General features: G+C 43.4%; 1 protein-coding gene across 4 annotated transcripts in view; it reads right to left on the minus strand.

Annotated features, from left to right (window-relative positions):
• Positions 1 to 23,424, minus strand: part of PIGN (phosphatidylinositol glycan anchor biosynthesis class N) — a 125,358-nt gene that overhangs the window by 97,027 nt on the left and 4,907 nt on the right. For all 4 annotated transcript variants that reach the window (XM_068161007.1, XM_068161005.1, XM_068161003.1 and 1 more), the window contains exons 2-5: positions 17,379 to 17,638; positions 11,907 to 12,028; positions 10,739 to 10,837; positions 5,823 to 5,929 (exon numbers count right to left, since the gene is read on the minus strand). In XM_068161007.1, the coding sequence (XP_068017108.1) occupies positions 5,823 to 5,929; positions 10,739 to 10,837; positions 11,907 to 12,028; positions 17,379 to 17,614 (564 nt within the window). In that variant the 5' untranslated portion in view covers positions 17,615 to 17,638. The remainder of the gene's footprint in view (positions 1 to 5,822; positions 5,930 to 10,738; positions 10,838 to 11,906; positions 12,029 to 17,378; positions 17,639 to 23,424) is intronic.

The raw sequence follows: 23,424 nt of genomic DNA on the forward strand, positions 1-23,424 counted from the left end.
TCTTGTTCTGGTGCTGGCTGCCTGGGAGAAGAGACCAACCTCTGCCTGTCTACAACCCCCCTTCAGGTAGTTGTAGAGAGCAATAAGGTCACCCCTGAGTCTCCTCTTCTCCAGGCTAAGCAGCCCCAGCTCCCTCAGCCTCTCCTCATTGGGCTTGTGCTCCAAGCCCCTCACCAACTTTGTTGCCCTTAATTTACTTCTTGGAAGATAACTACCATCAATATAGTCAACCCAAAGTTTCAGCTTATGTAAGGCAACACTCCTCTAGTTGAGAGATTTTTTTTTTGCTGAGTTTGCCTTTTTGGTTTGGTTTTGGTTTTGCCATTATGTTTTTTGGGGGGGTTGGGTTGTTTGTATTTTTTGGTTGGGTTTTTTTTTTTTCAGTTTCTTTAGGCAGAAATACCATGTAACTGCATATCATCCCTGTTTTGCCTCCTATATAATCAACCCAATTAACCATTCCTGAGCAGCAATTAGGGCTTTTTACTTCCATTTATTTATCAGTTTCAAGCTGGAAGCAAAGGTCTCAAATATTCCTGCTCCAGAAGCGAGTTCTGCAGAACCAAACCATCAAGCTACAACTTGTTTGCAGAAACTAAATTAAAACAGAAGAAAACAAGACATGTTTTGCAAATACATGAACTACAGAACATATATCTGCCTTGCTTATGCCCTACTTAAGCATCCCTGAGGCAGATGCCAGGGGGATTTTGCCCTCAGATTGAATGAGTCTTGACATGACTATTCTGTGTTAGACCAACCATACTACAGCAATGCAAAATTTAGGCAGACAGCTATTACAACATGATCTCCTCAGAAACAGCACTGCCCAAGGAAACAAAGCAGGCTTGGGTTTCAGTTCAAAGAGTATCCAGAGAACCTCTCCGCACATAAAGAAAGTATCTTGGAATTTCATGCAGGAGTCCAGGAAAAATGCTGGCAGAGCCAGTGAACCAGATGTTAGTCAGTTAGAGGGTAGAAAGGCTCTGCAGAGGGACCTCGACCAACTGGACAGATGGGCACAATCCAATGGGATGTCATTTAATAAGTCCAAGTGCCGAGTGCTGCACTTTGGCTATGGCAATCCCATGCAGAGCTACAGGCTGGGGTCAGAGTGGCTGGAGAGCTCCCAAACAGAGGGAGCTGGGGGTGCTGATCAACAGCCACCTGAATATGAGCCAGCAGTGTGCCCTGGTGGCCAAGAGGGCCAATGACATCCTGGACTGCATTAGGAATAGTGTGGCCAGCAGGAGCAGGGAAGTCATTGTGCCCCTGTACTCTGCTTTGGTTAGGCTGCACCTTGAGTACTGTGTCCAGTTATGGGCCCCTCAGTTTAAGAAGGACATCGAAACACTTGAAGGTGTCCAGAGAAGGGCAATAAGGCTGGGGAGAGGCCGTGAACACAAGCCCTATGAGGAGAGGCTAAGGGAGCTGGGATTGTTTAGCCTGGAGAAGAGGAGGCTCAGGGGTGACCTCATTGCCCTCTACAACTACCTGAAAGGTGGTTGTAGTCAGGAAGGGGTTGGTCTCTTCTCCCAGGCAACCTGCACCAGAACAAGGGGACACAGTCTCAAGCTGTGCCAGGGGAGGTTTAGACTTGAGGTGAGGAGGAAGTTCTTCACTGCGCGAGTCGTTCGTCATTGGAATGTGCTGCCCAGGGAGGTGGTGGAGTCACCGTTCCTGGACGCGTTCAAGAGGAGATTGGACGTGGCACTTGGTGCCATGGTCTAGTCAGGAGGTCTGTGTTGATAGGTTGGACTCGATGATCCTCGAGGTCCTTTCCAACCTTAGTTATACTGTGATACTGTGATTTCTGTGACTGAAGGAGAGAGCAGTTCATCACACTCTCATGATAGCAGGGGAGCTCTTGAAAACTAAAGCCTGCATCTCACATAAAGGAAAGTCACTGCACCCAGAGGAAGACCAAACTGTTTGCAATGGTATCAGGGTAAGCTGTGTCAGAAAACCATGGCAGTACACAATTCCACCTTTTTTTCCCCCTGAATATACACAAACTGCATGGATTGATATTTGCATGCTCTCAACTTCAGCTCTTGTCCAAATAAAATCTTGGCCAAAGTGAAGGGGTATTTTAAATTAAGATATAAGAACAAAATCTGATCACATCCAATTGTGATGTCATTATTTTAATGAAGATTTCCATTTCCTACAGGGGTCTGTCCACCTGCACGTATTTGACCATAGATTACAGAAGCCTTCCAGAGCACACCACTCACTTGCAGCATACAGTATCATTATTTTTCCTCATTTTTAATTAATGGAAACATCCTATCAAAACAGATAATCAGGGAATCCCCAACACTAAATCCCAAAATGTAGATCAGTATTAGAAAGCAGATATTTTTCTATTATGGACTGATTAAATGAAAGGAAACCCTCAGTTTGAGAAGGACAGAGAACTGCTTGAAAGAGTCCAGTGCAGAGCCACAAAAATGATGAAGGGAATGGAACATCTTTCTTATGAGGAGAGACTAAGGGAGCTGAGGCTCTTTAGCTTGGAGAGGAGGAGAGCAACAGGTGACCTCATTCATTAACCTTTACAAATATGTGAGTGCCAAAAGGATGGAGCCAGGCTCTTCTTGGTGATGCCCAATGACAGGACAAGGAGCAATGGGTGGAAGGTGAGGCATAGGAAGTTTCATGGAAACATGAGGAAAGATTTTTTTCACTGTGAGGGTGACAGAACACTGGAACAGGCTGCCCAGGGGGGTTGTGGAGTTTCCCTCTGTGGAGATATTGAAGACCTGCCTGGATTCACTCCTGTGTGCTCCGCTCTAGGTGATCCTGCTCTGGCAGGAGGGTTGGACTGCATGATCTTTTGAGATCACTTCCAACCCCTAACATTCTGTGATTGTGAGGAAGGTAAGGCCTGAGCTCCTCCAGTCCCACCAGCTGTCTCTCCATGACATAGCTCTACCTCATAACATGAAACAGTAGCAGCCAGAAGAGCCTGCCCAAACTCTAGATAATTAAGCACAAGATAACCAAAGGAAGATGAGTGCAAAGATGAAGCAAACTTTACCCCATGGAACATTTGTTTAAATAGTTTACTGACTCAAAAGAAAAAACAAACCCAAAGTTCACCACAAGGAATCATCTTAGCCTGATAAAGACCGTGATCAGGACACTAAACAGTAGGGGAAAAGTCCATTTCACCTTGCTCTGGAGGCTGCTGAACTGTTTGTCCAGCTCTATCCTTTCTATGTCCTTGTAGACTGCTAAAGGACTCTTCTTTTGGGTATTCAGTATTCAAAAAACTTGAGACTTATTGCCACTGAACACTAGTTTCCAAGCTACCATGATATGCTAACTACATCTTTCTGTCTCAGTTTTTGGTTTCCTGTTTATTTGCTCTATTCAGTAATATTTCCTCCCTTCAGCTGAATGTCACCAAGAAGTTTCAGGGATAGAAGCAAACAACAGTAGGCAAAGGAGAATTTAAATTTTCAGCAAATTGTCACTGTTACTTATACATAATGTCACCAGCACAGCTGAGAGTTGTTCGAGTTATGATAGCAGAATGACTTCAGTTTCACTCAGCCTGACGGTTCACGTTTCTGAAGCAATCACTGAGGTATAACTGAAGAGACAATTAATGGAATGAGTGTTTTACACCAGTCAATCAAGTCCTATCCATTCAAGGTATAAACTAATGGTGCTGCTTCCAAAGAAAAAGTCACCAGTAATGACATACACATCAAATGTACCATTAGAGTTTGAAAGCAGAAATGTCATTAGGTGTTTTGAAGCAGAAGAAAGGTAGCACCACCCTCATGTACCTGTGCAACTCCAAATGACAGCAGAAAGTAATTTCAGGACAACACCTATTAAAAGTCTAACTGACAGCCTAATTTGATTTGTCTTATTCATATGCATTATGACATGCAAACCTGGCAGAAGTGCACATTCAGGGATAAGGATGGCAGTTAGAAAAAAGTTACTTTTACCTGTAAATTCAGCAAATAACTTCCTTTGCAAACTAGGAAACTATAATAAACTTTTCTGCCCTACTTCACTGTTTCAAGCAGAGCTGCCTTCAGCTTCCTAATACAGGTAATGATTTGGTAAACTGATTTATTTAATTTTTCACAGAATTAGAATCATTGAGGTTGGAACAGACCTCTGAGATCAAGTCCAGCCTATGACCTAACACCACCACATCAACTATACTATGTCACAAAGTGCCACATCCAAACTTTCCTTAAACACCTCCAGGGATGGCAACTCCACCACCTCCCTGGGCAGTCCATTCCAGTGTCTGATTAATCTTTGGGTGAGGAAGTGCTTCCTAACATCCTACCTAAACCTCCCAAGTCACAGTTTCAGGCCATTCCCTCTCATCTTGTCACAAGCTGCCTGGGAGAAGAGCCTGACCCTCACCTTCCTACAACTTCCCTTCAGGTATTTGTAGAGCATGGTATGTTCTACTGCCAATGTTCCCCTGAGTCTTCTCTTCTCCAGGCTAAACAACCCCAGCTCCCTCAGCCTCTCCTCATCAGATTCTCCCTTCAATCCCTTCTCCAGTCTTGTTGCTCTCCTCTGGACCCACTTCAGCATCTCAGTATCTTTCTTGAAGTGAGGAGCCCAGAGCTGCACACGGTGCTTAAGGTGAGGCCTCACCAGTGCTGAGTACAGGGGCAGAATTGCATCCCTAGTCCTGCTGGCCACACTATTCCTGGTACAAGCCAAGATGTCATTTGGTTTCCATGCCACCTGGGCACTCTGCTGGCTCATGTTCAGCTGCTGTCACCCAGCCCTTCCAGGTCCCTCTCTGACAGGCTACTCTCCAGGCACTCATTCCCCAGTCTGAAGTGCTGCATGTGGTTATTGCGGGAAAAGAGCAGGACCCTTCACTAGGCCTTGCTGAAGCTCATACCACTGGCCTCAGTTTGAGGTTTGTTTTGATCTGATTGATGCTGATTAGCTAATGCAGTCAAGAGAACTTGTGGGAAAAAACTGAAGTCTTAAACTCCATTAACATTGCTATGAGAACCAAAAAGTAACTCACCTAATTGCTCCACTGATACAGATATTTATATACCAATACCTCCTATTGGTGTTTCTTAATCCAGGACAAGTGAGGTAGTATGAAATAACATGAAGATAGGAACTGGTGAATAATCAGAAACCTGGTGCCTTGGACTATTAATACAGTGACACTGTCACAGAAAGCACCAGTTGTGAACCAGCACTGACCTATGCCAGCTGAGCAGAGCACCACATGATGTTACTCTGCTTCTTGACTGGCCTGTTCCCCCCCAAAACTAACTGTGACTCCTTGGGTAGCTGTAGCATAGCATGAACCACATAGTTAATTAGGAGCCAGCTACGTGCACCAGAACAAGTCACACTGTATAATCATAGTGTGCACAAGCCTGCCATGAGGAAAGAGTTAGAGATGTGGGGCTGATTAGTCTGGAGAAGAGAAGGCTGAGAGAGGACCTTACCAATGTCCACAAATATCTGAAGGGTGTCTGTCAGGGGAATGGAGCCATTCTCTTTTCAGTGATACCCAGTGATGGGATGAGGGGCAATGCATGTAAACTCAATCACAGAAAATTCCATTTCAAAGTGAGAAAAAAAAAAACTGTGAGGCTAATGGAGCACTGGAACAGGCTGCCCAGAGAGGTTGTGGTGTCTCCATCTCCACAGATTTTCAAGACCCACCTGGATGTGTCCCTCTGATCTGCTTTGCAGGGGGTTGGACACAGCAACCTCTGGAGGTCCCTTCCAGCCTCCTGCATTCTATGATCCAGTTGTACCTTATATATAGAGGTAGCATAAAAAGATTCTCTGCTCACCTTAACATGATCAAACACCCACGTGTCTAGCTTGGCTGCATCTTGTGCTCCAAAGTCTTCACTCTCTGCTGAGTAACAAAATGTATAAACATGATCTCCAGTAGCACCTGCAAAAACAATATAGATGGAATAGGAGACAGAACAAAGTTTTCTTCCTTTTCTTATAGTCAAAACCACATTAATATTAATGCACAGCAATAGAAACCCATCACAAATGACAATCCTGAGAGAATCAAAACAGTTTTATCTTTATTTTAAACCTTCCCATTCTATGTAGGTTTTTTGGAAACCTGGATACCATTTTAACTCATTAGCTTATCAGCACCTCAGAGGAATAATGTTATCCAGTATGCTCAGGTGAGCAAATCAAGTATGGAAAAGCAGATAGGAGTAGAACAGATCTCAGTTGAAGCAAATTAAATGGATTTTAGTTTTGAAACAAGGAATTTTACTGAGAAACTTCTAACAGAGAAAGAATAGAATAGAATAGACCAGGTTGGAAGAGACCTCCGAGATCACTGAATCCAACCTATCATCCAACACTATCTCATCAACTAAACCATGGCACCAAGCACCACATCCAGTCTCTTCCTAAACATCTCCAGTGATGGTGACTCCACCACCTCCCTGGGCAGCCCATTCCAATGGCCTATCTCTCTTTCTATGAAGAACTTCTTCCTAACATCCAGCCTAAACCTCCCCTGGCACAGTTTGAGACTGTGTCCTCTTGTTCTGGTGCTGCTTGCCTGGGACAAGAGACCAGCCCCCACCTGGCTACAACCTCCCTTCAGGTAGCTGTAGGCAGCAATAAGGTCTCCTCCGAGCCTCCTCTTCTACAGGCTAAGCAACCCCAGCTCCCTCAGCCTCTCCTTGTGGGGCTTGTGCTCCAAACCCCTCCCCAGCTTTGTTGCCTGTCTCTGGACTCGCTCCAGCAACTCAACATCTTTCCTAAACTGTGGGGCCCAGAACTAGACACAGTACTCAGGGTGTGCACTCAAAGTACTCAAAGCTACAGATGAAGAGCCTTGTTTGAACACACTAGGGTTTTGGGGGGGTTGTTTAAGAAAATGTACTTAGCTTTTGGTTGTTAAAGTGAATCATACAATGCCCTATCAATGAGGCATTTACACAGGAAAATATATATCGCATATAAGGAAGGCAACAGGAGGGATATAACTTATTACACATTGATTCCAGGAGACAAGATAGTACTGAAAGTCAATTGGACAGCTTCAGAAAGACAAGATTTAAAGTCTGCATCTTTAAAACATGGATTCAAAACATAGAATAGAGAAGTACTGGACTAGGTTCAGGCAAAAAGTACAACATGAGAGCCAGTGATGTAAAAACACAGCATCTGGACAAGGCATTTTCATTCTGTACTCACTGTCAGGAAAGCAAAGCAGAGAAAGCAAGAGGGGGGGAAGGCTGAAGACCTAGAAGAAAGTAAACTTCTGAAGTCCTGGAAAGATCTAAAGTGGGGTTTACGAAATAATTCAGTCAATGGCTGAATTTTAATAGCTTGGGGATGTGGCCTTGTAAACTCAGAGGGAAAAACATTCTTCAGTCAGCTGATAGCCTGAGAGGACAGATTTGCTGGATGCCACAATTACATAATGGAGTTCTGTAAGCTCCCAGACTTGTGAATGAACTGACATCCCAGTATAAAGGGACTGTTTAATCAAGATTTCATCCAAACCCACACAAGGGACACAGGTATTTGGGGCTAAAAAGATGAAAGCTGGCACAAATGTCCTGATGCAGCTCCCCTCTGCCACCCATGAGACATTACTGCTACTTACAGCCCAGAACACTACAGTTCTCACAGTCTGAAAAGAAAGGAAGAAAATACTCCCAGGCATTATGAAGTGAACTAAGGAGTTCCAGTTGGTGGATAAATCACTTCAAAAGAAGAAATAAGCCCTGGCTGTTGCTGTCAGCATGACTGATAGCCTAAGAGGGCAGAGTGCTGGGCTGTTTTTCCTCAGTGTCACAGAAAATGAGAGAAGACCTGTCTGTAAGGGTTACCACATCAAACAAGCCGAATGAAAACATGCAGTGTGCAGACCAGGCAAAGGAACACATCTTCTACCTACTCATTGCACCAAGTTGCCCAGCCCGGACCTCTCATGGTGCAACCTGAGACTATTTAAGAAGGACATTGAGACACTTGAATGTGTCCAGAGAAGGGCAACAAAGCTGGGGAGGGGTCTGGAGCACAGCCCTGTGAGGAGAGGCTGAGGGAGCTGGGGTTGCTTAGCCTGGAGAAGAGGAGGCTCAGGGGAGACCTTATTGCTCTCTCCAACTCCCTGAAGGGAGGTTGGAGCCAGCTGGGGGTTGGTCTCTTCTCCCAAGCAAGCAGCATGAGAACAAGAGGACATAGTCTCAAGCTGTGCCAGGGGAGGTTGAGGCTGGAGGTGAGGAGAAAGTTCTTCCCAGCAAGAGGAATTGGCCATTGGAATGTGCTGCCCATCCCAGGTGGTGGAGTCCCCATCCCTGGAGGAGATTGGAGGGGATTGGATGTGGCACTTGGAGCCATGGTTTAGTTGTCAGGAGGTGTTGGGTGACAGGTTGGACTTGCTGATCTCTGAGGTCTTTTTCAACCTTATTGATTCTATGATTCTATGATTCTAAATCACCATGGCTGGAAAAGATCTCTAAGGTCAAGTCCAAACATTATCTAACTCTACTATATCCAGTACTACATCAGATCTAAACATCTTTTAAATACATCCAAGGATGGTGATTCAACCACTCCCCAGGGCAGCCTGTTCCAGTCTTTAATAACCCTTTCAGTACCGAAGTTTTTCCTAATGCCTAACCTAAATTCCCCTGGCATAACTAAAAGGAAGTGAATATACCTTTCTGTTGTGAGAAACCATGATTTGCTCTTCCACACAGCATCTACTTCTTAGATACAGCACTGCATTAAATCCTTCTCAATTTGACAGGATTTCCCTCCCCCAGCAGAAGAATCATAGAATACCAGAATCATAGAATCATTAAGGCTGGAAAAAACCCTTAAGATCATCAAGTCCAACTGTAACCCAAGTACCACGACCACTGAACTATATCCTGAAGAATGACACTTCTGGAACACCTGCAGGATGATGATTCCACCACCACCCCAGGCAGCCTGTTCCAGCTCTCAGTAAAGAGGTTTTTCCCAATGTCCAACCTAAACCTTCCATGAGACAACCTATACCCATTTTCTCCCAGCCTATCACTAGTTACTTGGGAGAAGAGACCAACACTCACTTCACTACAATCACCCTTCAGGTAGTTGTAGAGAGGAGTAAGATATCCCCTTAGCCTTCTCTCTTCCAGACTAAACAACTCCAGCTCCCTCAACTGCTCCTCATATGAAATGCCCTCCAAACCCCTCACCAGCCTCATTGCTCTTCTCTGGACACCCTAAAGGACCTCAATGTCTTTTTCTATACTGTGGCACCCAGAACTGAACACAGTACTGAAGCTCATTCCCTTGACCTCAGCCCATCGATTCAACCTGTCCAGATCTCTCTGCAGTGCCTTCCTACCCTTGAGCAGATCAACGCTCCTGCTCTGTATAGTGTGACCTGCAAACTTGCTGATAGTACATTTGATCCCATCAACCAAACCATTAATAAAGGTATTAAGCAGAACTGGCCCCAATACTGAGCCCTGGGGACACCACTTGTGACTGGCTGATGCCACTCAGAACATACTCAAGAGAGACAGCACCAATATGGTATTACCCTTGCACATCCCTTTGGATAACATCAAAGCTTCTCAGAGCCCTCTGCTTATCTTCTTATTTAAATACGACTGTGCAGTTCTTGAATTCCCCAAATATTTTCCCAAGAACAGATCTCTAAAAATGTAAATCATCTGTGCAAGGGCAGTGTACCACCTTTCCCCTCTTCCCAGCTACCATCACAATAGTCCAAATACAAGCTGTAATCTGAGGTCATGGGAAACTATCAGGAGATACTTTTACAGCTTAGCATGAGCTATGCTTGCCATAAGGATCAAGCAAAGAACAGAAAAAGGACATGTGTGTGTGTAATATCAGGAGGAAGCAGGGAGAAGACTGGAGTTCACAAAAAGTTCAAGAATACATCATATTTCTCATGATTTTTCTAAACCAGTATTTGATTTCACTCCCATCCTGCCTGTTGCATTTTTCTGATTTGTCAATGCCAACACTTTGAACAAAACAGCAGCATATAGCCCTAGGTTGCCCCTTTTCCACTTCAAGTGATTATGAAATGATGGAAAAGGATGTATATGCCCTCATTCTTCCAAGAACAAAACAAAATTAACCTTGAAGATCTTTTAAGCATTTGAAGTGTTCAGCAATCTCTGCATGCTCAAGGAGCAATTGCACTGGGCTAACAAGACTAACACACTGCACACCATGAGGAAAAAACTTCAGCTTAGGGAACAATACCAGGCAGTTCCTACATGCACATATTTCTTCCCTTTACATATTATTGTTCTGGAGCAGAAGCAAGGTAACTCTCAATAAAATTCTTCTCCAGCTCAGATACTCATAAAGCACAGCTACAGTTCTGTTACCCGACTCACTGGGAGCTGCATGCAGAGGATGAAAAACCCCAACTGTAGGCTTGCAAGCAAGAGCTGTAAACCTCAAATATATATAAACCTCAAAAATAGTAGGTCTTTTAACTAAGGGTGTGTTTCCTTTAGTATGCTGATAGGATCAGGTAAATTCATGAGTAATAAATAGGGATATCCTCTTTAAAACTTTCTTTTTCTCCAAACAGTCTTGAAGTCACAAACTAGAAATCAGGTATACACAAATAAAACCAGAAATACTTCATTCACCTTCGTCTCTAACTCAAAAATTGTGACTGTCTCTATTTCACTATCTGATAACTATATATTGCAGACACATTAAATCTAAACCTTACCTTTTGCAAACATTGGCAAAATATCTGGGCTTCCCCAGCTCCAAGTATATTTACTTTCATTGAACACAGAGTCAAATTCCACTGGATTCTCCTTCCATCCTGTTAAGCAAACATAGCAGAAGAACTTATGGACTGCTTAGATTGATAGACATGGATTTTTTTTTTTCTTTCTCATTTCCCTCATATTATTCACAATAAACTCCACTTTGTGAGTCTTGATTTTACTTCCATTTCAACTTCTATTTGTGATCAGTCCCCCATTAAGAAGTGAGCTGAAAACCTAAGCCAATCTCATTATGCAGTGATTCAAACAGACAAAACACATGGCTTGTTTACCTTCTAAAAGCGAAATTGTCGCTGAATTCTAGATCCCTTTGTTGTCTGAACTCTACTTCTGGCATTTTAGGCATTAAATGACATACTCATATATTGTATTTCCAGCAGTCACATTCCCTCTCATCACAACAAAACCTTAAAGATTGTTTCCACGACAAGGCAGCTAACAGGAACATAGAGATGCTCTTAATGACAATTCCTGCCAATCCTGCATTTGTTGCAGATGTCAGGAGGAAGAATCTTTTGATTAAGAACATGGCCAAGACCAACCTCTTAATTCTCCTTTCAAAAACCAACACAGCATTACAACTGTTCAGACCTGGAAACCTGGGAGAAGGCAGAGGACCCCAGGAAAGATCAAAACTGTAAAGCTTGTTCCACAGTATTAATCATTAAGCATGCAGTAACATCTAGCCCTGGACAAAACACACAGTCTGTGGTTTTGCTTTATTTTGCTATGGATTCTCCAACTCAAAATGGTTCAGCTAAGACACTGCAATTCACTTCTTGTTTGCCATATCTGCTTAGCTATCTCCCATTAGAAACCAAATGGTAATTAAAAACTATTACACGAAGAGATCACTCCATATGATAATTCTGATTTTAAGCCCAGAGTTCTACATTCTACCATGTTACAAAATATTCACTTATGTAAGCTATAGTCATAGCTATCAATATTGAGTGAGAAATCCATCCAGACTTACTTTTTTACATATAATCTTGGAATCCAAACCAGTACACAGATATCAATCAATAATCATCCAGAGGACCAGCACATCACTGAAACAAGTTATTTTGGAGGACAGTGTCCAAAGCTTTAGGACCAGCATACCTTTAGCAACTGCACTGACATCTTCATAAAATCCAGCTATAAGTGCAACATGCCCTGGCCTGGATTCTGTTGGAACCCGGGTGTGAGAGATTCCCCAGCTGCCATTATTCTCTAGAATACTCCTAAAAAACAGAATGCAAGGCAGTTACTGCTTAAGACTCTTTGAAAGTACAGTGAATTGGAGATTAAAAAGAAGTGACAGGTAGATGTGAGGCAGGAAATGAAAACAAAACAGAACATAACAACCCCAGACTAAATCAGATTTTCACTACCACCTGCTGTGCCACAAAAGAAGCAGAATATTAACCTGCAAGTAGTAACCTTCTCCACTTAGCTTGAAAGTGTCTGTTAAATATGTTCAATTATAGTTAGTTCCTGTGATCATGTTTGTCTTTATTTCTGCTGAAAATTGTAAGCCAGCATCCGGAGACTTCAAAAGCCATGTAAATCTAAGGTGCAAATCATTTCAGCAACATGGAGAAAATTTGGGCAAGCCTTGCACCTTTTGCAATTACACCAAAGTGAAGGAGATACCTTCTCATATATGGAGCACATAAATTGTCCAGGGATTATGCACATACAATAGTTACAAAAAATAAAAAGCAAAGAAAGTAGAGGACAGAGCCCAAGTGTAAGAAACAACCTCAAACTACTCTTGTCTGACGAAGATATGAGTAACTGCAGCCTGTTGGAGAGCATTACCGTATGCTGTTTTCTTGTCTCCATCTTCTGGAAGAAGAGAAAGATTCACTGCCACTTTAAGAGCAAGGGGAGAAAAGAAAACCCACAGCACTAGGACAATACCTTATACTGATGTTTAGGAAAAAAGAAGCAGAATCTTCTGAACAAATTCTAGGCAGATTTTAAAGAGTCAAATCCACAGGGGAATTGTATTTTTGTTGGTCATGATCTAAGCTACAAAAGTTGCTATATTTTTATTGGATGTGTTTTGGGATATTCTACATTCAAGCTATGAAGCTTTGTCACCTTGCTTTTTTTTAACAGAGATTTTATACAACTGTATGTAATCTGCACATTCAGCTCTAAGCATATTTCCCACTAGGGAGGACTCATCCTACAACCTAAAATTTCAGGCTGCACTCTAAGCTTGCAGGACTCACAGTTGGATTTTTTTTTGTTGGGGGCTTTTAACTCATCTTAGACCTCACATTTTCAGGCCTATTTGAAAGTTCACAGGACTATTTGGAATAGCCCAAACATTGCCGTGAGAAATGTCAACAGTAATACAGTACTGACATTTTATTCCTAGCTCTGACTTCAGCTAGAGTTTTGGACAAGATGTACCGATTACAGTAGCAATTTGGAAAAGGGATTTAAGTATTAAAGCGATTTGTAATTTCTTTGCACTGGAGACTGATCAAAATGCATTGCACTAGGATTAATGAACAACTTCAGACAAAAGGAAAACACTTTTGACCCTCCTCACACTTCACTGTCAGAACAGACAGAAAATTATTCACATTAGAACTTGATTTTTATTGAGTAGGAAACCTTTACTTTTGCTTTTGTTACTGTTTTGCTTTTGTTACTGTTTGTTTGTACTCTGCAATGGTTAGGACACACCTTGAGTACTGTGTCCAGTTCTGGGCCCCTCAGTTTAAGAAGGACATCGAAACACTTGAACGTGTCCAGAGAAGGGCAACAAGGCTGGGGAGAGGCCTTCAGCGCAAGCCCTATGAGGAGAGGCTGAGGGAGCTGGGATTGTTTAGCCTGGAGAAGAGAAGGCTCAGGGGAGACCTTATTGCTCTGTACAACTACCTGAAGGGGGGTTGTAGCCAGGAGGGAGTTGGTCTCGTCTCCCAGGCAACCAGCACCAGAACAAGAGTACACAGTCTCAAGCTGTGCCAGGGGAGGTTTAGGGTCGAGGTGAGGAGAAAGTTCTTCACTGAGAGAGTCATTCGCCAGTGGAATGTGCTGCCCAGGGAGGTGGTGGAGTCACCGACCTTGGAGAGGTTCAAAAGGGGACTGAATGTGGCACTTGGTGCCATGGTCTAGTCATGTGGTCTGTGGTGACAGGTTGGACTTGATGATCTTTGAGGTCTCTTCCAACCTTGGTGATACTGTATCACAGCATCTGAAGTCAACAATAATACATATGATGGCAAAAAAAAACACAAGCAAGCAGCACATAGCCTGATTCTGACATTTACCTGCTTAAAATTCATTTAGCTACTTTGAATTACTTCAAAGACTTTTACTCAGAAGAACCATTTAAAAATTAATTTACTTGACAGTATAAACATTAGCTACCCATAATAATGATGATGAATAGGAATATGATACAGTAACATAGTGGAAACATGACAAGCAAGGAAGAAACATCTTCCCCGCAACCACCACCATCGCAGCAATTCAGACTACCTACTGTCCCTCACAGCTATCACAAGACTGCTGAAAAAGACTGTTCAAGAATATTTGCAAGAGAAAAGACTAAGTACATGGCACATATAAGTCACCAACTTGCTCCAAGCCCAATGGGTATTTCTTATTAATTTTATGTACATACTAAAATGTTGCTTCTATTTATAGCACACTGGTTTTTGCTCATTGTGGGTTTAAGACATTGAGTAGAAAAGTCCTCCAAGGGGCTAGATAGGTACAGGAAAGGGTAGTCTTTTGTTATTTTATCCCATAAGCCTTGCATCTGCTATATAAACTGGTTGCAGAGAACATTTAGCCCTTTTCTGCCTCTCCCTCCCTTCCCAGTGCAGATTTCTTATCATTTGCTATGTGGGGGAGGTTTGCTGCTTGTCCTGACCTTGGCAAAACTAGTTTTGTAGTAGAGCCATTTGGCCATTAGGGTAGGAAGGAATCACAGTATCACCAAGGTTGGAAGAGACCTCAAAGATCATCAAGTCCAACCTGTCACCACAGACCTCATGACTAGACCATGGCACCAAGTGCCACGTCCAATCCCCTCTTGAACACCTCCAGGGATGATGACTCCACCACCTCCCTGGGCAGCCCATTCCAATGATGAATGACTCTCTTGGTAGAGAACTTTCTCCTCACCTCAAGCCTAAACTTCCTCTGGCCCAGCTTGAGACTGTGTCCTCTTGTTCTGGTGCTGGTTGCCTGGGAGAAGATAGCAACCCCTTCCTGGCTACAACCACCTTTCAGGTAGTTGTAGAGAGCAATGAGGTCACCCCTGAGCCTCCTCTTCTCCAGGCTAAACAATCCCAGCTCCCTCAGCCTCTCCTCATAGGGCTTGTGCTCAAGGCCTCTCCCCAGCCTCACTGCCCTTCTCTGGACACGTTCCAGCAAGTCAACATCTTTCCTAAACTGAGGGGCCCAAAACTGGACGTAGTACTCCAGGTGTGTCCTAACCAGTGCTGAGTACAGGGGCACAATGACTTCCCTATCTCCTAATCCCTGTCTCCACTATTCCTGATGCAGGCCAGGATACCATTGGCCTTCTTGGCCACCTGGGCACACTGCTGGCTCATGTTCAGCTAGCTGTCAACCAGTACCCCCAGGTCCCTTTCTGCCTGGCTGCTATCCAGCCACTCTGACCCCAGCCTGTACCACTGCACGGGGTTATTGTGGCCAAAGTGTAGCATCCAGCACTTGGACTTGTTGAATGCCATCGTGTTAGACTCCGCCCATCTGTCCAGCCTGCAGAGTCCTTCTACCCTCTAATAGATCAACACCTGTTCCCAACTTGGTGTCATCTGCAAATTTACTGATGATGGACTCAACCCCCTCATCTAGATCATCAATAAAGATATTGAACAGGATGGGGCCCAGCACTGATCCCTGGGGCACACCACTAGTGACTGGCTGCCAGCTGGCTGTGGCACCATTCACCACCACTCTCTGGGCTCAGTCCTCCAGCCAGTTCCTGACTCAGAGCAGAGTGCTGCTGTCCAAGCCACAGGCTGACAGCTTGGCCAGGAGTTTGCTGTGGGGAACGGTGTAAAAGGCCTTGCTGAAGTTCAGGTACACCACATCCACAGCCTTTCCCAGATCCACCAGGCAGTAACCTGATCATAGAAGGAGATCAGGTGGGTGAGGCAGGACCTGCCCTTCCTAAATCCATGTTGTCTGGGCCTGATCCCTTGGCCATCCTTCAGGTGCACAGTGATTGCCCCCAAGATGATCTGCTCCATAACTTTTCCTGGCACTGAGGTCAGGCTGACAGGCCTGTAGTTTGCAGGTTCATCCATCTGGCCCTTCTTGTGGATGGGCATGACATTGGCCAGTTTCCAGTCATCTGGGACCTCTCCAGTGAACCAGGACTGGTGGAAAATAATGGACAGAAGCTTGGCGAGCTCATCTGCCAGCTTTCTCAGCACCCTAGATAATGCTGAATGGCTGAAACTGAAAACCTCAAACCACTTAATGTCAAAATGACTGTTTATAGTGGTGGGGCCATCACAGCATTCACACCTTGGTGATGGTACAAAACACCAACAGTTTTACTACTAAGAGAAGAAGCTGCTCTGGAGGAAGTGTGAAGTCCACTGCTGAAATAGTACACTGAAAACTCACACTGATGTGGCAGACATCTGCTGGTGGCAGACAGCACCTTACAAAACCAGGAAGGACAGGAGAAGCAGGTACAAGTAATCCCATATAAACTAGCAAGTGCTGTAGCAAAGGCTCCACAGATTTGTGTAACAGACTGCAAATGTCCTAAGGCTTCAGAGACCATCGATTATTGGGATTTGCTGTGATAGTCAAGCCCAACAGTGCTATTACACAAAAGCAGTCTTATGAAATGCTGTCTACTTTTTAAAGACAAATTATTTGTCTTATGATCAAATAATTATCTTGATATAAGGAAACTGGGAAGGTTGTGAAAATTAGGTTTAAGCACTCCAGAATATGACTTTTAACACTCTTTTTGGGCAGGATTATTTTTTCATAATTCTGAACTGAAACATTTATTAACCAAGCAGACACACAGCAGAGATCACAAGGTGGGTAGCAGGGTCACACATGCAGGGAGGGTGGAACGAATAGGAAGTGGCAGTCTGCTGTTAGATCCGTTCAGGCCATTTTCCTTAATTACTCCTTTAAAAGGTTGATCAGTAACTTAGAATTACAAGACAAGTATGTTAATGAACTAAGACTCCTAAACTGAACATCCAGGAAGCAGTTTAAATTAATGACTGTGTTAGGCTTCAGAATTGATACCATGCTGATGTAACTGGAGGAAGTCCACATTCTTCTCAGTTACTGGTTTGCTGTAGTTTTCAGAAGACAATATTGACTCAGTTTACTCTGTCTGTGGTTTAGCATCTTTACTGGTAACAAGGGCCACCAGCTCAAATTCATGCATTTCTCCAGAGCATAACTCTGTTAAGTTTATTACTTCACAAGCAGAAGGAAGGCAGTACCCAAGCCAACACAGCTGCCATTACTCCACTCAGCCTCTTTCCAAGATTACATAGACATGCCCCCAGGAGTGAAACCTCCTGGATGTGCAGTGTTTTCAGACAGACTTACCGCAGGTAAGGTGCCTGGGGCATTTCATTGCTGTTCAGTTGATAGAGCGAATCCGCCCGCAGACCGTCAGCAACAAAGAGTACAAGACGCTTTGCTGGAGGGGGCAGTGGAGTCTGTTGAGGAGTCATGCCATGAACCAGGGGAGAGCTGAAGTAGATGTCAAAAATGGAGACCAAAAACACCAAATGCACGAGAAGCCCAGCGAGTATGAAGACTGGTACACCCATTGCAACCATGGACTGGCAAGGCAGAGTCCAACACTGAGGAAGAGTGAGAAAAATGAAGTTAGGCAGATGAGACTTATCAGAATCAGTATTTATTTCATTTGTTCTATAACAGGAGTACCATAACCACAGTCATTACCCAAGATCTATAACCAATCTCTGCTTCCAACAAGCCTCCCCCCAGAAGTTTTGGTCAAAAGTCACTGTGTGGCTAATTCAGACTTTCGCATAGCCATTATGTCTCAGCAACTCACCTGTGGTGTTTAGTAGAGTATCAGGCAGCTTCAAAAGACCACTGAATCAAGCAAATTGGTTTGATACTCAGCAGCTTTTGTGTTACCTACATCAGTGACAGAAGACTCAGACAACACAATGTCTCTGTGAACCTAATACCCTGTGCTGAGTGCCTGCATGACAGCTTAGAGATCTGTTCAGGAAAACACAAGCCAAAGACAGCTAGAGAAAGTCATCCTACAGCAAACATCCATCCAAAGTTACTATTTCTAAGTTTACTATCAATTCTGGGCCCATTATATTCTCCCAAAAACATAAAACTTCTTCTAAAGGAACAAAGATGCTCTGTTGAGTGCAGAAGAGTTCCCCTTCCAAAGCAGGTGAGAAAAGCACAACAGCTGAAGGATTATGTTTCATGGACAAAGATATTCCCTTCTGGGTATTTTTTCTGCCCTGTTCTCAAAGATGCAATACAAAGTCTCAGACTGCAAGTGCAAGGAGGGATGTCACTTAGCAGTCAACACTGCCTCCACACAATCAGTGCAGGAGCAGCTGGAATTAGCTGACAGCACCTCTAAATTTGAAAATGCATAGACCTTCACATATCTGACTCCTCTACCACATAGAGATCTCACTCTTCCATCCCTGCTTTCTTCCTGCTTTGTGCTTTTGCATCACCATTGGACAGGGTAGTTCAGAGCCAGTCTTAACCTGCAGGTCCAGTGTGGGAACCTGAGACTGAACAGGATCTTGTAGGTGTTCTAACAGACCTGTTGGCATCAGGAGCTGCAAATGGAAGCATCAGTATCAAAATGCCTTGGTGCCCAGCAGGCTACTAGCATGCTTTGCTGGCTAGGAAGAAGAGACAGCAGCTAAGCCAGTAAAATGTGGGTGTTCAGACATTCCTCAAATGTATAGTGTCTACTCTCATGCCTTTGAGGCACAGAGAGAGGGCACAGCAAGCACCATACACATCTTTCCTAGGAGGAAATATGCTTATCTGTATATCATTCCTCTCTATTTCACATGAGATACAGAAATGAAATACAGCTTATGAGATACCACTCAAAGGACAAAAGAGTCCTTTAGTTTTCACCTCCCCCTTCTGCTTCAGAGGTCATTGTAAGCAAATTTCTCTGTAGAGTCTGGTGCTTCATGGTTCAAGGCAGAAACCCCACATGGCATGTTAAAAGGAAGAAATAACAAAGATAAAAGGGGAAAAAGTGGAATAAGCACCAGCTTATGAGAAAGAGCAAAAGCCACAGCCTGCCAAGAGAAGAAAACCAAACCCTTTTCACTTCGAAGGTCAAGGAGACAAACCTAAGTTTTTTGGTGGGTTTTATTACCAGTGCAAAAATCTCTTTGCCCTCAGGTGCCTGGTGATCCAAGAGGTGGAAAAAACAACCATCACTTGAAAAATGTATCTTAATATCTGTCATGAAAACATAAGACAAGAAATCTCAGCACTTTTCTGTCCTCTGATACTTTCCCAAGCAATCCCTTAGCAAGTGACTTAGTGTGCTATCTCCTACAGCAAAACACAAGCATTGCCCAGATCCTGAATGCATTACTCTACTTAATTCTGTTAAGCCATTGCCTATAGCATTGAGAGGAAAAAAAACTTCTAGTCATATAGATAACAGAGGAGCATGCTGCAACCTAGTTGCCATGTCCATCCAAACACATCACTTATTAGAATACAGTTTAGACAACCAATTCACCTCCTCTCCAGACTCAGTCCAACTAACAAAGTCTGTATTACAATCAGATTTATTGTTTTCTTTCTATATTATCATTCTGTCACCGCTTTCTAATAGCCAATGAAGATAAGGTCCAGCCTGCAGCATGTCAGAATTTAAACTACCCCAACAGGGCTTTTTTGTTCAAACAATTTGAAACCAACAATGCAAAGCTAACAGGGATTCTTACAGACTCTTTTTGGATCCTTAACACAAAGAAGTACTACAGATACACCAAGTTCCTCACTGCTTGTTAAATACAAGTTGTCCATGTGCACAGAGCACGAAGAAAGTTAGCACTGCCCTGGCTACACCAGGGGCTTCAGCAGACTTCAGGGCTTCTGTCATGGTCTGAGTTGAACCTGCTGCTGCTGCTCATACCATGCTCCAGTCATGCCAGCTTCAAAAAATGAAAGTGCTAACTGGAGCAAAGTATTATGGAGCTTGAAGTTCAGATTGCAGCACGGAAGGCTTCCTGTTCTGGTTGCTTCTTCTGGGCTCCAGGTCTTGAGTGTTGGCTCTCTTCTGCAGGCATGGCAGCAGAAACAGTGGCAGTCAGGTAGCTACTGGGTTTGGGTTTCTGTTTTATGCTGGTTTTTCCCCCTGTGTATTTCACTGTGTTGCTTGTGCAAATAGGCTAAGCTAAGGTAATCATGTATTGTATTATTAGATTAATGAGATTATTAGCTAAGGTAATTACACATTGTGCTTATGATATCCTACGTTACATTAAGCTCTTATCTCTTTATCGCAAGCCAGAGATTTGTGTGTAACTCTTGCCCTCACTTCTGTGTTAGGGGAGCAGATGGTTTAGCCCTTGTACTAAACCATTACAGCTTCTCACTTTATTGGATGTTGCACAGATGTAAAGAAAACAGTGCACAGATGGAGGGGAACAAAAATTCTGACAGACAAGGCAAAACCTTTCTTAAAGTCAAGGAGGTGAAACAAAGATGAGCAGCAAGGACTTCCTGACCACAATTATTTTTACAAAGTGATTTGCACAGATTAGAGAAGGGGTTTTTGGTTGAGGGTTTAAGGGGGGGTATGTTCAGTTCTGGGGTTGGGGGGTTTTGGTGGTTGGTTTGTTTGGGGGGGGTTGTTTGATAGCCAGTTGGTTGAGAGGTGTGGTTTTTGGTTTGGTTTGGTTGGGTGGTTTGTTTTTTTAGAATCCTCAGAAAGAAATTTCAGCTCCCAGCTGATTGCAGATGAGATTAAGAGACCTTTTTTTTTTTGACTCACACCTATCAAAACAATACCAAAAAAAATCCTGCTATTAGCTGTGAGTTGCTCGCCAACAGTTATGTCAGTGCAAGGACTAAAGCACCCAGTCTGTGATGGTGACAGGGGAGCAAGACAGCTGCAACAAGCCACTTCAGTACAACCAGCAGAGACAAGAAGCAGGCAGTTTGTTTGTTTCACATGAGCTTTTCTCTCTTTTCAAGTTGATCCATAACAGCTGACAAGACTCATTTTCTTCCCTGTCTGCCTTTATTTTTTTTTTTGGCTCATGCCACAGAAGCAACATCCACAGCCCCAAGCTGGATCAGGTCCCTCAGCACTTACCAGGAAGACTGACACAACTTAAGTGCAGCCCTCATTTTCCCAAAGTCATCTACATCTAAGCTGCATTCCTCTGAAGTTACAGTCTCTCAGAATTATTTGTAAGGCAAAGAAAATCATACTTGTGCCCCCATGCAGTATAGTTCGTTGTGAGAAATGGAGCATTTCCCTTTTATATTTTCCTTTCTTCACATATGCAATAAAACATGCACAAAATACTACATGGAATATGCTCCATTGGCAGGAATATTTTTTTAAGGATAATAAAGTGTCAAGACAGGGAGCTCAAGGTACATTATTCATTCCTTTTAGAGGACCATGCTTCACTAATACTGTCAAGTCTGTTGGTTAAGATGAAGAAAATTCACCGGAAATGTATTTTCAATAAGCATCAATGGCCTTGGTAAGTATCTTTTACAGAATAAAGACAGGAGTGTCTGTGTTTCTGGGTGACTAATACATTTTTCAACTAAACTGTGTTGTGTATTTTGTAATTTAAACTGTCAAAGTGACTATAATTTGTCCACACATAAAAGATTATCCTTTTACTCAGGGTAGGGGAGCAAAGCTGAAGTCGTGTAGTCTAACTGGCAGTATTTTTTGCATGGTATGGCATTTACACATCATCTAAGGTGGTTCCAGCAATCCCTACTCTATTCTCTTACTAATTTAGATTTTTAAAGAGTTATACTGGTCCAGAAATGCCATCAAGTAATTTCTGCTGTTACAACACATATACCTACTGACTGCAAAAACTATGCAATAGACTTACTCGCCAGAGAGAGTAACTCTCTCTCTTTACACACCACTTAAATACCAGAAACCCCAAATCCTCATCTTAGAATCATAGAATAGAATCATAGAATCGGTCAGGGTTGGAAGGGACCACAAGGATCATCTAGTTCCAACCCCCCTGCCATGCGCAGGGACACCCCACACTAGATCAGCCTGGCCAGAGCCTCATCCAGCCTGATCTTAAACACCTCCAGAGATGGGGCCTCAACCACCTCCCTGGACAACCCATGCCAGGGCTTCACCACTCTCATGGTGAAGAACCTCCTCCTCACATCCAGCCTGAATCTCCCCACCTCCAGCTTCATTCCATTCCCCCTAGTCCTATCACTACCTGAGATCCTGAGAAGTCCTTCCCCAGCCTTCCTGTAGGCCCCCTTCAGATACTGGAAGGCCTCAATAAGGTAAACTTGGAGCCTTCTTTTCTCCAGACTTAACAGCCCAAACTCCTTCAGTCTGTCCTCATAGGAGAGGTGTTCCAGCCCTCTGATCATCCTCATGGCCCTTCTCTGGACACACTCCAGCATGTCCCTATCCCTCTTGTAATAGGGGCTCCAGAACTTGACTTCATTGTATAATCATACTATGAATAGAAGTGGGATAATGACAAGGCCTCTTTTCCTCCTTCCCAAAATTTCATTTTTTCTCTATTGAGGCATGACATGCTTTGCCAGACAATGAAACTGCAACTACAGTATTTCCACTTGCTCTTGCACTGAAGCAGCTGTTGTAATTCAAACTCTCTCTTTATTTTACTTTTAACATTTTCATTGAGCATTTTAGGAACAAGTTTTTCATTAACATCACTTGATAATCAAAATTATTTTGCCTACCTATTTGGCCTTACTTTCCAGGCAGACATTTGACTATTGTCTGCAAGGTACTGATAAAACCTCAAGTGTCCTAATAATTGACTGTACTGCAAATCAGCTATCCCACTGTCAGCTGATGCAATTTTCTCTGAATTACCCTGCAAACATGGGAAATCATATCCACAAGTCATTCAGGCACAAAAACATACCTGAGCTACTTCACTGGACAATAGCAGAGTGTGGGATGTATGCCTATATTGAAGAGGGCTTTGCAAATCCTCTCGGATATTTCTAGAATTCAAAGTCATTCAGCAACACTCTGTCAGCAAGTTTTCTTCCAGCACCACTGTTCTACAGCCTAAGATCATGGCCCATCTCAATATGGACTGTTCAGTTCTTTTTGTGCTGCCAAGAGCCTCTTGCATTATTCACATTTCTCTCTTCATGCAAAAAGTAAGAATTTTTCTGTCATCTGTTTTTCTTCCTCGCCCTGTTTGGAGCTTCTCTAGAGAGATTTTTCATATTACAAGCTTCATGGGATACTTCTGGGGAAGGAACATCAGTTGGAGAGTGTCTAACAGAACCTTGCCCACCAAATTCCATGGCTGGTAGGGTCAAGGGACAGAAAGCAAGCACATGGAAGACAGCTTGCCACAGCAGTCCTGCTCTTTGGAGTTCTGTC

This window comes from Melanerpes formicivorus, unplaced genomic scaffold, assembly GCF_026170545.1.
Source record: "Melanerpes formicivorus ecotype bairdi unplaced genomic scaffold, bMelFor1.0.p_v2 SCAF_55, whole genome shotgun sequence".
In the NCBI taxonomy this organism is placed as follows: Eukaryota; Metazoa; Chordata; class Aves; order Piciformes; family Picidae; genus Melanerpes; species Melanerpes formicivorus.